Raw genomic sequence first — 13867 nt, forward strand, 5'->3', positions numbered from 1 at the left:
GTGGGTTGTCTTTTCAGGGACCCTTTTGAATTGGCATGGATTCACAGCAGATGTGGTCTGAGAGGTTGGTTTTGTATTTGGAAGAAAAGATGTTCATTGGGTTGTAATTAGTAGTTCATAAGTTCCTGTCTGGTCTTTAGACAAAGTAGCCGATTTCTGTAGCTAAGAGCCATTCCTCTTTTGTGAACTTCTTAATGCAGTGTAACGTAATTGAAGTAAAGGTGCTTTATCCTATAAGAAGAGTGTGTCACACACTTGAGGTTTGTACCATTATGGCAGCTAAGAACTGCAAATCGGGTAAACGTGGTGAGAGGACTTTCAGAATGCACATCACGGAAGACTGTTATAAACTTCATTTCATTTAGAGCTGTTTCTCTTCTAATGAGAGCTTTGAGAATGCGCCTGGGACCTCCGGCTCTCCTACTGTACTAAGGAAGAGAAAGCTTAGTATTGAGTAAATGGGTGAACACAAACAAGTGATGCAAATATAAATTTCCTGCCCAGCTCTGAAAGAAGTGTTGGAAGTAAAAGTGCTGCTGGTCTGCCAGCAAAGTGGGCAAGCCCTGGGCATTCTGCTGGCAGCCTTGGCAGAGGCCTGAGTTAGGGAGCATTCCCATGCTTCAGCTGATGAAATCACCTAGATAATACAATGAAGGCTAGCCCTTATTTCAGCACGTATCTTAGAATAAGCTGGTAGAAGACATACCAATCTTACAGTCCTTAAACCAGGGCTTGGTAACTGATGTTGATAGCAAGTAGCTTGTGATTGGTATCATCAGTTGGACAGAAGAGTCGTTAATACTTCAAGATGTAATAATCAAGTAGTTTCATTACTCATTATCTTTATGAATTTTAAGAAGCTATTCAGATTTTGTTTCCTCACCCTTTGATACACTGTCCTATTTCACAATCTGTTTTGTAACAGTTGAAGCTTCTATGATGAAAACACTTTTTCTTCGGAATAATATGTGGCATTTTTGAGGTTTTCTTTCCTTTCTTGGACTTAATTAGTCATTAGAGCCGGGGCCTGGGGAGGACACAACAGGGTTATCGGTGATGACCTCCCCTAACCACCTCTCAGCTGTGTGTTGTTCATCAGCCTCCAGCAAATACGCCGTGCTCTGCAAAAAAGGAGAATGCTAAATGAAGACAAAAGCGTGCTCTCCTGCATCCACCCCGTGTTTGTAAAATGCAAAGCATCTCAAGATGCGTTTAACATGCATTTAAATTAGGAAATAATCTTTGCATATGTAGAAAGTGGGTTGAAAAAGTACTCGTGACACATGCAAACTGTTGATGTAGTGTTGGTAAAACATTTTGCCAATGTGGGATAATGTGTTATTGCTCTTTCTCCTGCTTCAGGAGTTTCTAAAGCCTTCTTATGAATTAATTTCTGGAGCTCTGATCCTATAGTAAAATGATGGCCATTTTCATTAAGTATATTAAGATCTTTTTCAATTTTGAGGGAAAAAAGAATGCTATTTTAAAAATCTTATGTTTAATGTAGCTTTATAGGGTAAAGGATAGGTGAAATATCTCCAATTTTTGAAGTTATTTTTATGTGTATATATTTTTTTTTACAGCTCACAAAATTTAACCTTTTGTGCCTGGCTGTCAATGAGGTAAAGAAAGAGCCTGCAGTGCCTGAGCTGTGTGCAGCACAGTGGCTTAGCCTGGTGGTGGTGGGGGCTGTGGGCACGCAGCCTTCATGGTTGTGGTTGTTTGCAGTGATTTCAGGCATCTGCTGAGGTGATTTCATCCAGCTGTCTCATATCTGCATGGCTATTAGGGTACGTATTTATTACATAAATATCTTGAAGCTCAAGCCACGAGCGAGGCCTTGATCTCAGATGTTTTACAATCACAAGGAATGAAATAGGGGTCTTGTCAAAGGCAGAAGAGTTGAACTTACCTGTAACTAATCTGGGCTTCCCAGGGGCACCAGGAAAGTGAGAAAGTCGTCCTTCCTTACAGTCCTTCACTCTTTAACATAATATCGGAGGCGTTGGTCAATTTATAACGAATAATTACCTGGATGGGGATTCCATCTGGAAAATGAATTTGAACTATTTTTGTTGCCCTGCGGTCCGACCAGATCTTCGTGTCGTGGCAGAGGCAGTCAGTAACGCCTGCGTGACGGGGGAGCAAAGAACTCAGTGCACTTGAGGGGAGTCCTGGGAGGAACTGGGCCCTCCTTCCTTAAAATGTATTCCAGCTGTATCGAGAATAGTACAAGTGCATCTGTGTGCACTGAATTAATTAATTACAAAGTGTGATGGGTTTACTTGCTAATGGAATGTTGTTTTATTAATCCGTATAGAATTCAAGTTTCTCCATACGTGTCTTTGAAAGAATATACGCTTAAAAAAAAAAGAAAAAGAAAAAGAAAAAGCATGCATTTCTTCAGATTTCCCAATCCTGTAGGAAAGGAACTTTATCTGCAGAGTAGTGGCAGTTCTGGAATGGGTGAGAGGAGCAAGGAGCGCTCCGTGCTCCTATCTCTGTGTGGCAGACCGACAGCTGTGTTCATTTTGCCTCGCCCGCAGGGTGAGCAGCCCTTATGCTCTTGCACAGACTGAAGATGACCTGGGTGTCCTCAACCGATTCGTGGTGCTTTTATTTTTGGCTAACTGATTAGCGGAATACTTCTTATCGAGCTCAATTTTGCTTTTCCATGGAAGTTTATATATAGTTCATAAACAGCTGGCTATTCTTGTAGGTGTGTGTCTTCATGCACTTGAGGTGTAGAACTTCCAGACAGCTTTGAATGGGGGAAGGATGGGCACTCAGTGGGGGGAGGGGGGTGGAGTTGAGGGATTTCTGAGTTGATTTTATTTAATAGCCAGGGCAGTGCGCTACATCCCACTTCTTAATTATTTTATTACCCAAAGGCTATTAGAAATAAATGATAGATTTTCTTGTTCAGTCCCAAGCAGTTTTTCTGTTCAGTCATGGTGATGTGATTACAGGGTTAAAAAAAGAAGTCCTGGTTTGAGGTATCCTCTACGTAAGAGAAACTCACTTTGTGGAAAAAATGGCTGTGTTCTTCAACTGAGTTTTCCTAATTAGAGGTGGAATCTCAGCAAAGAGAGGTGGTTTCAAGTCTTCTGAGAGATAAGCAAGGGGAATGAGTCAGGAACATGTTTTCCCTGATGGGAGATGAGGATGTTCGGCTCCTTGGAGTGGTTGTATTGCAGGCGTTTGCAGACCTGTGCAGGGAGGGAATCCCTTCCTGTGTGGCTAATGGAGTGAAACACTTTGCAGCTCCAGTAGATCCGTGGAAGCTGTTCACACAGCTGTTCTCCCTCCCCACATCCCCAGCAGCACACTCCATTACACGTCCCTTGGCCGCAGCTGCTCCCATAGCCCTGCCTCTGCGTAAGAAGCCTGGTGAAAAATAGCATAAGTCATTTTGTGTGGGATGCAGAAATACCATGTAAGCAGCAGTGCTGCCGTTGGTTTATGTGCTTCCACGTGTTCAATGTGTGTCTGGCCTGCTCGAACAGATAGCATGTGTGTCCACAGGGAAGTGTGCTCCTCACCGAGCTGCTCGTGTAGGGAGCGAGTTCCAGTGGCGTGCAGGCTGGTGTCACTGGCTTTGTTAGGGTTCTGTAACAACACCCCAGCAAGAATTAATGCTGGCATAGCTGATGTTTAGTCTCTGCTTTATATTTCTGGTTTTCCAGGTGGCACTCAGTGAAGTCTGCTTTCTGCTTGTAGCTTTCCATTGGAAAGCTGGTGCACTCTCAATGTCAGGCTGTGCTCAGCTTTCCCTTCTTCTCCCTCAGGCAAGGAATTCTGTCCAAAGCGCTCAAGAAGCAAGCCTGAGCCATTGGCTGCTGACAGAAAAGCTCGATGGCTCCAGAAAGACCCATAAAGTTAACTTTTTTTCCACTTGGTTGCGGATGCCCTGTAGGTTTCCCAACAGCTCTGCAGTGCGGTGGGCACACACCAACCTCGAGGTGCGCAGTCAGTGGCGGTGCAGCATCTTTGGGTGGCCAGGGGCTGTGGCAGGGAGCACATCCCACCCTCCTTTGGGGCTGAGGGCAGGAGCCCAGGAGGTGCAGTCAGAAGGATGGGACTGGTAACAAAGGGGTGGCTTGAGAATAACCAAACCCAGCAGCAGTGTCTTTTCTGCCCGTTCTGCTGTCCTGCTGCATTTATGTGCTCCTCATGCCAAGATTTCAGTAACTGCTTTGTTTGTTTGTTTTTAATTACAGTTTACTGGAAGCTTGAGTGCAATTTCCTCAAATGTTTAATTATGTAATTAACATGATTTATGGGTGGAGAACTGTTTATTGCTGAAGTAAGTTGATGCCTGTATCTGGTGAATCCATTTTCGCCATTCTGCGAACTGTGTTCCTGATTCTCTGTTGCTGCTTATATTTCATCTTGCCTGTCTCCAGCGCAGTGGATGATGTTGTTACTATCTTTAATACCTCTATTTTCTCTTACTGACTGCCTGAACAGCTGCCTTGAAGCAATGTCTCTTTCCTCTTAACGCCAGTCTCATGTCAGACTTAAAAGCTGACCCCCTGCTTGTGCATGTTTTCATCTTTCATTCACTTCAGCAATATATAAGCCATATTATCTATACGTTATCATTAGCGTATTGTCTGTATTTAACTTCCTTAAATGCCTTTTTAAATTGCAGACAAAATAAGACGGGCTCTGTAGTGGTATCCATGTCCAAATTAAAAACGTTATTAACTTCCACGCTTTGAGCAACTGCAGCTGATACTTGAAACTGTTGCACATTCCTCAAGAACCTGTGCTGTGTGTTTGTGGCTTTGAGTTAAACAGGAAAACTTCCCTTGACGTGCTTTGTAAGAGAACATGTCATTGTGCTGCAATGAGCCGTGTTTGTGCTGTGTCTCTATTAGCAGTGTGACAATCCAGGCGTGATGCAATGCAGTTGTTCCATTGTTCTTTCCAGGCTTGTGATATATTGCTGAAGTCTTAAAAAGGCGTGAATTTGTTGGGCTTTGTTTGTGGTTATTGAGCTACTGATAAGCTCATAAGAGTTGTGCCAGCTGATGGAAAAAGAGTCCCAGCAAAGCACTTGACAGCTCAGAAACTTTGGAGCTGTGGTTGTTATTTGCCAGGAAAATTGTTTTTGTTCCTCCCCCCCCCCAAACAAAAAACAAAACAGCCTTACTTGCAGTGCAGAAATGCTTTTTTTCTTTATTTCAGCTTTCCTGCATTTGCATTCTAATTCCTCTATTGAAGAAGCCTGCTTCGGTGGCTGCTTTCAGATCGTAGTGTTTTGCAAAGATGAGATTGTAGCTATAAGATACAGCTCAATGCTTTAGTGCAATATAATTGGGGAAATACTAAACGACACTGACCTCATTTCCTTTAGAACAATGAAAATTAATAGTTTCACGTTTTATTAGGCTGATATTCCAGATGTAGTGTACATTTAATTAAGTGTAGTTTCCTTTTGGTTATGGTATGTGTATCTGCTTTTTGTCGCAAATTCTTTCTAGTTTTACAGTTTTCCACATGTTTTCTTTCACCATTTATGATTTTTTCAAAGCGGAGCTATAAGGATTTAAATCACTTTAGCATGCAGCAAAACAGTTCCCATTCAAACAATAAACGCCATTTTAAAAAGCCTTTAGATCTTCTGTCACTTCATAAATATAAATGTATAAAAACATTATGCAGTTGTAGTGCCCACCTGCTAATTAAATGCAGATTTCCTCAAACTTGTTTTAAAATCTGCTTATTTGTTTCAACTCTGTCTCTGTTCAGAATACATATGGCCCTTGTGAAACTAATTATGCTCACGGAGCAGCTGTTAAATTTAGTGCAACTAATTTTATCCAATATTTTACATTTTAATTGATTACCTGTGAAGAAATTAGCAAATTAACACTTATTGTGCAGTAACAGAATGGGCTTTTATGGATACTTTCAATTTTTACAAGTGGACTAAGTGTTGATGGAATAAAGACGTTTGGTAGGATTTGAGATAGGGAAGTTATTGGCGAGCCTTGATTATCTGGTGTGAGAATTTTGGGATACTGAGTGATGCCAAGCATCTGTGTGTTCTGCAAGTTAGACATGAAAAGCAGATTGGAAAGTAATAGCTTTTCACAGAATTTTGGTAACATATGGGCTTATCTGGATCTAAGAGCCCTTTGAAGATCTTTGAACTTGCCTAAATGACTTAACCTTTGGCATGGCGGGTGGGTGTTCTGGGTGCTGGGGGAGGGGCTGTGCTGCCAGCCTACTTCCCACCTTGTTTTTATTTAAATCTTCCCATAGTTGGATAATTCGAATGTTTTCCAACATTAGGAATTGGGATTATGGGGAAAAAAAAAAAATGATAGCAATAAGAATAGAGGTTTTCGTTTTCCTCTCGATCTGTGGACTTTCTGCTTGGAGGGCATCTTGGTGCAGGTGATGTGTAGCTCTGTGCCGTGAAGTTACAGCTTGCCTTCCCTTTCTGCAGGATATTGCAGTATTAGTTCATAGCAGCGTGCAGGTGAATTCATTGTGCTGCAAATGGAAAAGTGCTGCAACTTGTTAGGCACGGAGTAGCAACCTCAGCGTGCTCAAATTTTCACTTTATGAAATTGTTCTCTGCTGCTATGAGCTTATTGAGTGTTTTGGACTTATTACAGGGCCTGGAAGTTTGCAGGAAGCTTTCCTAGGGCAAATGTTGTAGGATTTGGGGCTCCAGAAAGATGGCTGTGTTGTGCAAAGCATGGTGGGATGGAGCTGTGTGGGTGAGTGCTGCTTTGCTGGGTGCTGGGGCTGAACCCGGCCCCTCTGGAGGGTGCGGTGCTGGGTACCCAACTGCTTGAAGCAGTATGACGCATTGTTTTGCTTACAGCTCTCTTGATCTGAATTTTGTTATGCAGTTCCCTTGGCTGCCTCGCTCCATGTTGATGAACACAGGGTCCATTGCAGCTCCTGGAAGGCAGCGCGTGGGAAAGGCTCTGCAGGTGTTTTCTGGTGCAGCGGCAGCATGCATTGCATCAGCTTGGTAATGTTTCCCATTAGATGTGTGCTACAGTGGGGCACCACAGTCAGGATGAAGCTGGGGACTGACCAAGCTGTGTGTCCTGCGGGGATGGCCTCTGTGGAGTGGAACTTAACATTTTTGTTAAGACTTTCATGGTAGCATCCCACTGATAGTCTTACACCTCCCTCCCTGCGTGGGTGGGACAGGGAACACAAAGTGGACCAGCTATCTTTTGTAACTGCAGTACTCCAAGCACAAAGAGTGACTATTGATCACTCTAGGTGAATGAATTTTATGGATACAGAAGACTGTAAATGAGAGAACAGGGACAGATTCTGTAAAGAAAACGTTCATCTGTTTGTCAGCGCTGCTGGAAGCGTTCAGTGCAAATCTACATTTACAAATTCAGTGTGACAAACCTATTGCTAATTTCTAGGAGCTGTTTTTCTGCATGTGAATTGTATCTGCTGTTTGTTTTACTTAGATGAGCAAACAGAATTCTGGAATTTGTGGCGACATAATAAAAATCCGTCCTGAGATGGGAAATATACCAGTTACTTAAGTGGTAATTTGATCTATTGTGTAAGTGCTAATACTGTGACCAATAATAGAAGATATAGTGTTGCGAGGGATGCCATCTGCTGAATGAAACCTAAAACGGAGGTTCTGACCCCTGGTGCTAGTCTGAAAGGCACGATGGCAAGGCTAGGTACGTTAACCCCAGCGTGCTGGACACATTCCAGACTCAATAACAGCATTCTTCCTCGGTTTGATTTATAGCTTCATCTGGAGGTAGTATTTTCTTTTGCTTATTCTATTGTTGAGTTTTATTAAACAGTTGTTGCTTTTAAAGCTGAGTGATCTCTTGTATGTGATTTTGCTTTTAAAGGCCTTTGGAGTCCGAAAGGTGCTAAATAATTCTCATCCGGGTTTATGAAATGCCCTTCTCTGTCCCCCAGCCCTCTTGGTACTTAATGAAACTTTTCAATGAGGTGCCATGAGAACCTTTATGGGGTTGGTGTTGTACTGGGAACTAGTGGGAACTTGTGTTGCTGTTCTCCTAAATGTGCATTGTGTTTAGCTGCTCATGTACCGTCAGCAGAGATGTATTGATTGATGATAAATTATAAATTAGAAAATTGGGAATCATGAAAGGTTCTCTTGGATACGTGTAGAGACAGTTGTGTCCTAATAGTACTTGATCATTTTTCATTCAAGTATATCAGTAACAGTGCAGGACTGGGTAAGGTGATTGAGCACGGGGGATCCTGGAGCCACTGGAGAACTTGAAGTCAAGAACAGAGGGCTCTGTGAGCACAAACCCCTGCACCTGTATGCACTTCCCTGCTGTACTGGACCTGTAGGGTTGGCCTATGCATAGGTGCTCTGCAGAATGTGTTTCAGACTGAGATTTGATATTAAAAACTATGTACGTGTCAGCAGAAGGCTAAAGCCAGGGAACTGTAAATGCCACTCCTGTTTTTGCTTTTGTTGGAACATTGGTATTAGTAATGAACTACTTAATATGTAAGTACAGGAACTTAGTAGCATCCCTAACTTCTTTGATTATTTGCTAAGATAAGTTGATTATTGTGTAAAAATTCACTGTTTTTCATCCTTTCTTTCTCCAACAGCCCTCAAGACTGCATTGTTAAGACCTAATTGCTTTGTTCTTGCATTAGCACTGTCTATTGTGGTTTAATTTATTTCACATTCTTCCTTTAGAGTAGAAACAACACTTTCTTGCTCACTTTTGAGAACTTGGCAGGGTTTTACTTAAGGATCTATATCACTAAATGATTTGAATGTGTGTTCCAAATAGTTGGACAAGATAACAAATCTAATGTGTAGAGAGTCCCAAAAATGTGCGATTGCTAAATTTTGATATTGTGGATTTTGTGCAGATCGCGCTCAAGACCTCGACAGCGTTCCTATAGTCGGAGCAGTGAAAGATCCAGTCACAGGAGGACTCACAGTGGGTCTCGTGAAAGAGAGCGGCGTAAAGGCAGAGAGAAAGAAAAAGTGAAAGAGAAAGGCAAAGGCAAAGAGAAGGAGATGTGTGGCACGAAGCTGGGGTAAGTGAGATGACAAACAATGCAGCCCTGATAACAGCAGGGAATGGTTTGTGCCGTCTTCCTCAGTTTATTTTGTAAAATATTTGCTACTTACATAAAAATAATGGAAATTGTTGGAAAGTCTTTGAAACGTATAATTCTTAGTATTTTGAAATTCTGGCATGTGGCATTGCTTTGAACAAAATAACAGTTCAATTTACAATTCTTTCTTCCCTTGCTTTGCAAATAAGCTGAATAGCTTTTCTTCGATAGATTACTATAACTCCTTTTCTATGCATTCTAATCGTAAGTTTAAAAAATGGAGAGTACTGGAGTATGATGATTATTTCCTATAAGAAAGTGCTTTTCACTGCATGGTGGGTTCCCCCCCTCCCAACCCCCCCAGACACTTGTGTGTTGACAGAAATTTCTGTTGGGCTTCATTTGTAGCTCCAAGTGTAGTTTCAGTGTATATACTTGCTATGGTTGAATGATGGACTGCCTTTCAAAACATGCTGTCAACATAATTTTCACTTGAAATGACTTAGATTGTTAATCTTGTTTTCTCAGATTTCAGAGAAGGCAGTTTATGTAATTACCTCTGTGTTATACATCTCAATCTCCTACAACTTTTAGTGGAATGTTTATCTTTTTCTCTATTTATGCGATTGCCTTTAAGATGGAAGGCTGCTATATTGAACCTCCTTCTTGAATCTCTCTTTGGTGCTTTCCCACTAGCAGTAAAAGGGAATTTCTACAACAGCACCTTCTGCCAGCATTCATGGAGACAGCTTGCATTTATCTGCTTGGTTTTACAGCGTGGCAATGCTGGTTACTTAGTCCCTCACATATAATTTCTGCTTGCTCAGGGTTATATTATTGTTTATATATAAGTATTCATGTAAATTAGTTATTTGCACATTTTTATTCTTATTTATAGCACATACACTGCTGGGAACTTCAAAGATGGTGTCTTCCATGCATTTCAAGGGTTGCTTTCCTAATTTTACTGCACCACGTGGGGATATTCACTCTGAGGCAGTGATGCCCTGGCACTGCTGCCACTGCGGGGTGCCCTGTTGCTGCAGTGCTGGGGACTGGGGCTGTGGGGGTGTCCCTGCCCATGGGAGGAGTGGGGCTGGGGGGATTTCAGGTCCCTTCTGACCCAAACCCCTCTGTGATTTTGTCATCCGTCAGTCACTGTTGCAGTTATTGTCAGCAGTCAGTAGGATTCAGCGTGTCTTGAAGCCTCTGAGATACTTACAGTGTTACCTGTTTACCTGGAGTCTGAATGTGTTTGGTGCTTCTGGAGGACTTGAAGAGAGGCCTGCATGTTGCATCCAAAATTGCTTTTTAATGAAGCAGGTTCTAGGGCTCTGAACGGAGAAGGAATCCATACTGAGCACAAATACATTTGGTGTGTGAGAGGTTTCTGGACTTTATGTGGAAGCACGTCTTAAATCATGCTGCAGTATATTGCAGAGCTTTATTAACATACTGCCCGACTTGGTCCTTTTATTGCAAGGATCAATATCAGATAACAGTAGGAAGAACTCAGAAGTGCCTCGATTTTGTTGGAAGCAAACAATTTACCTTTGTGTTTTGATAACTTAGAAAATTGCTTACGCTACATTTGAATACAAAATGCCTTGTTTGGGATGTGTCCAGGGTAGTTAGACACAGAGTACGAGCTGATGATAGCAACATTATATGACATCAGACCATCTTCCTCTGAGTCCAGGGACAGACCAGTGGGCTTTGTATTGGGTTTTCTTGCTCAGAGCATTGTTAGGCTACAAGCTGAAATGTACCCAGGATGATATTGATGTGATCTATACTTCATAAACTTTTTGGGGGTGGGGTGAGAGGAAGGGGTGTGTGTATCAATTGAATCAAATAGTGATCAAAGTGTATCTATCCAGACAATATGGATCTGAGGAGCTTTTTCCCTTATTTGTCGTTCTGAAGATTTAGTTGGTATCAGCATCCCATTGAAAGGTTTTGCAAAGCAACATATTTAGAAACAGAGAACGCAGAGCTCTGTGAGTCAATTGCTATTTACAGTTACTGCAGAAATATTACAGTTCTGTTTTTGTAGGAGACTTTCTCAAGCTTCCCAAGCTCTGAGATTTCTTCTTCTTTCTCATTTATTCATGTGGTTATTTTCTATGTGGCTGAAAAGTGCAGGAAGGAGATGAGCTTCCAGGGAAGCTCACCTGTCCCACAGTTGGCTCTAGTTAGCTAAAGGCAGTGAGTTGGCTTTCCTCTGTGTTTTCTTTTGTTTTGTTTTGTGGGCATATGTTATAATTCAAGGTTTTTTGTCTTGGAATGGTGTCAGATGTCCCCTTATGGGTATGGCTAGAATTAGGACTCTTAATATAGCTCTCCTCTGGGGCTGTCTTACCAGGTCCTGCGACTGCTGCTGCTCCCTGCAGCACCACACCTGGCTGCCTGGCCTGGGAGCTCCCTGCTCGCCCTGCTGACACGTTGCTGGGGCAGACAAGCAAACAGTACAGCATTCTGCTCTGTAAGACTGCTCACTTGGGCTTTTCTAGAAACTCCAGCAGCTGGGGACTCTTTTTAGAGGGGGAAAAATAGGCCTCTGTATTTGGGATAGATTCCTGCAGGTACTCCATGTAAAGGAACCAGATATAGTTTCCAATTTAAATTCATGTGTGTTTGGAATGTATTGACTGGAAAAATAGCTGCTTTAAATATTATGAAGGTCTTTTACATCTGAATGTTTTTGAAGGTACTTGGTGTGATTGAAGAAACCTGGTTTCAGGAAGTATCCTAGAATGGCCTGGGTTGAAAAAGACCACAGCGCTCATCCAGTTCCAACCCCTGCTGTGTGCAGGTCGCCAACCAGCAGCCCAGGCTGCCCAGAGCCACATCCAGCTTGGCCTTGAATGCCTGCAGGGATGGGGCACCCACAGCCTCCTTGGGCAACCTGTGCCAGTGCCTCACCACCCTCTGTGTGTAAAACTTCCTCCTCATATCCAACCTAAACCTCCCCTGTCTCAGCTTAAAACCATTCCCCCTTGTCCTATCACTATCCACCCTTATGAACAGCTGTTCCCCCTCCAGTAGCCCCTGTACTTTCACGTCCTGTGGACACTGGGATGTTTGCACGTGTCTCTGTCACTATGCTGTGTGCTTTCTTACCTTATACGTGAGATGAAATCACAAAATTGAGTTTTTTTCCTTTGTTCTTGGGCTTCTCGACACTACATTACCCAGTATAAGCAGCCATATATTTGAGACTTGATTGTTTCTCTAAAGTAGAGGGTCAAAATGTCGGTTTTGCACTAATTATGGAGAAAATGTTCTTCTTTGTTCATGGCTCGTGTAAATGCTAATTATAACCTTGTTTTCAGCACTTTATTGTATAGGTTTGTAGGCATGGGAGGGGAAGGGCTTGTGGCTTTTATTTTTAAATCAGGGCAACCTTAGGTTTTTCCAAAGCGAGTCTTGTCTTCACAGGAAAGATCTGGGCAGATTTCCAGAGCAGAAGAGAATCTGCCACTGTAAACCAGTTGTTGTCCCTCCAGTGCTCTGTTTCAATGGGCACTCAGTAAATAAGGGTGAGCACTGAACTTTGTGCATGCTGCGTGAGTGTCAGCTATTTTTTGGAGTTCAGCTTTGTTACCTTCAGAGCAAACCATCTGAACTCTTTTGTTCTTACAGTCTGAAATGTTTTAATGGATATGCTATTTGTTCAGCCGTTGTGGAGAGATTGTGGTAACAGCTGCTTTGAGTTTAGGTTGGGAAGCTCATGTGCAGCATCAGACAGTACTTGGCTAAAAACAAAAAGTGATGGGGTTGAGAGAGGTGTATCACGCTTGGAAATAATTTTGTGCTCTCTTACAAGTTATAAGCAGTGCATATTCAGAAAGTGTTCCACCAACATACCCTAAATATTCATAAACAGCAAGATGATCCATCTTTCCATCAGGATTATTTAATTTCCAGTGAGGACTTTGTAAAATAAAGCTGGAGATAAACAGGCAGCAAGAAATGTTCTCAAATGTTCAGCCATCTGACTGCTGCTACGCTGTTCATTTTCCTTCCATTTTCACGTATTCTGAACTAATCAGTCTGCTTTTGTCTCCTAATCCCATAGTAGTTTGAGCTGTATTCCTTTTGCCTGGAAAAATATTAAAGAAACCGAGAAATGGTGTGGCTTTTGCTGAGTAACCATTGCCAGCATTTCTGAAGCAAAAGCACTGGCTTGGCCTTGCAGCCTTTTCTATTCATCCAGTCTCATAGGCCAAGTTTCAAATCATATTTCTCTGTTTGAAATAACGATGTTGTTCTCTAGTTACAACCCATGACTGCAGTAGTGATATCATGCACGTTATTGCTCTGGGCCATTCCTGCATTCTAGAACTCTGCCAGTGCTTTGTGCTTAACACAGGCCTTGGTGGCTCTCCTGGTCTCACTGAAGTTTCAGTGACAAGTGCTGTTCTGAGGTGTTCCCTCACCTTTGTATTTTACAGAACCCAGCGCCTCTTCTGCGTGTTATGATGTTATAAATAAAATGGAACTGATTAAATCAGGTCATCATTTTCTGTTAGCTCTGCAAAACTTTGTGATGCAGACTGGACATCTGGTGCCCAGTACTTACCAGTAAGTTCTAATCCACTGGGTTTCTTTTATTAAATTTTACTTTTATGAAAACAAACAAACCCAAGACTTTAGTGTTCTTTGTTCTATCGAGGTTGTTGATCAGATCCTACACTTGGCTGCCCTGTGTATCTGTCTTTCTATATACATACATATGTATATATGTAATATATGTAATTACTGAATAAAGAGTGGGAAACCAGTGTCTGTG

At 42.2% G+C, this 13867-nt stretch overlaps 1 protein-coding gene across 1 annotated transcript in view; it reads left to right on the forward strand.

Annotated features, from left to right (window-relative positions):
• Nucleotides 1-13867, forward strand: part of RSRC1 (arginine and serine rich coiled-coil 1) — a 111034-nt gene that overhangs the window by 20117 nt on the left and 77050 nt on the right. Inside the window, exon 4 of the mRNA XM_042881035.1 lies at nucleotides 8881-9051. Within this exon, the coding sequence (XP_042736969.1) occupies nucleotides 8881-9051 (171 nt within the window). The remainder of the gene's footprint in view (nucleotides 1-8880; nucleotides 9052-13867) is intronic.

This window comes from Lagopus leucura, unplaced genomic scaffold (assembly GCF_019238085.1).
Source record: "Lagopus leucura isolate 7727_CA_CO unplaced genomic scaffold, USGS_WTPT01 Super-Scaffold_100029, whole genome shotgun sequence".
Lineage (NCBI taxonomy): Eukaryota > Metazoa > Chordata > Aves > Galliformes > Phasianidae > Lagopus > Lagopus leucura.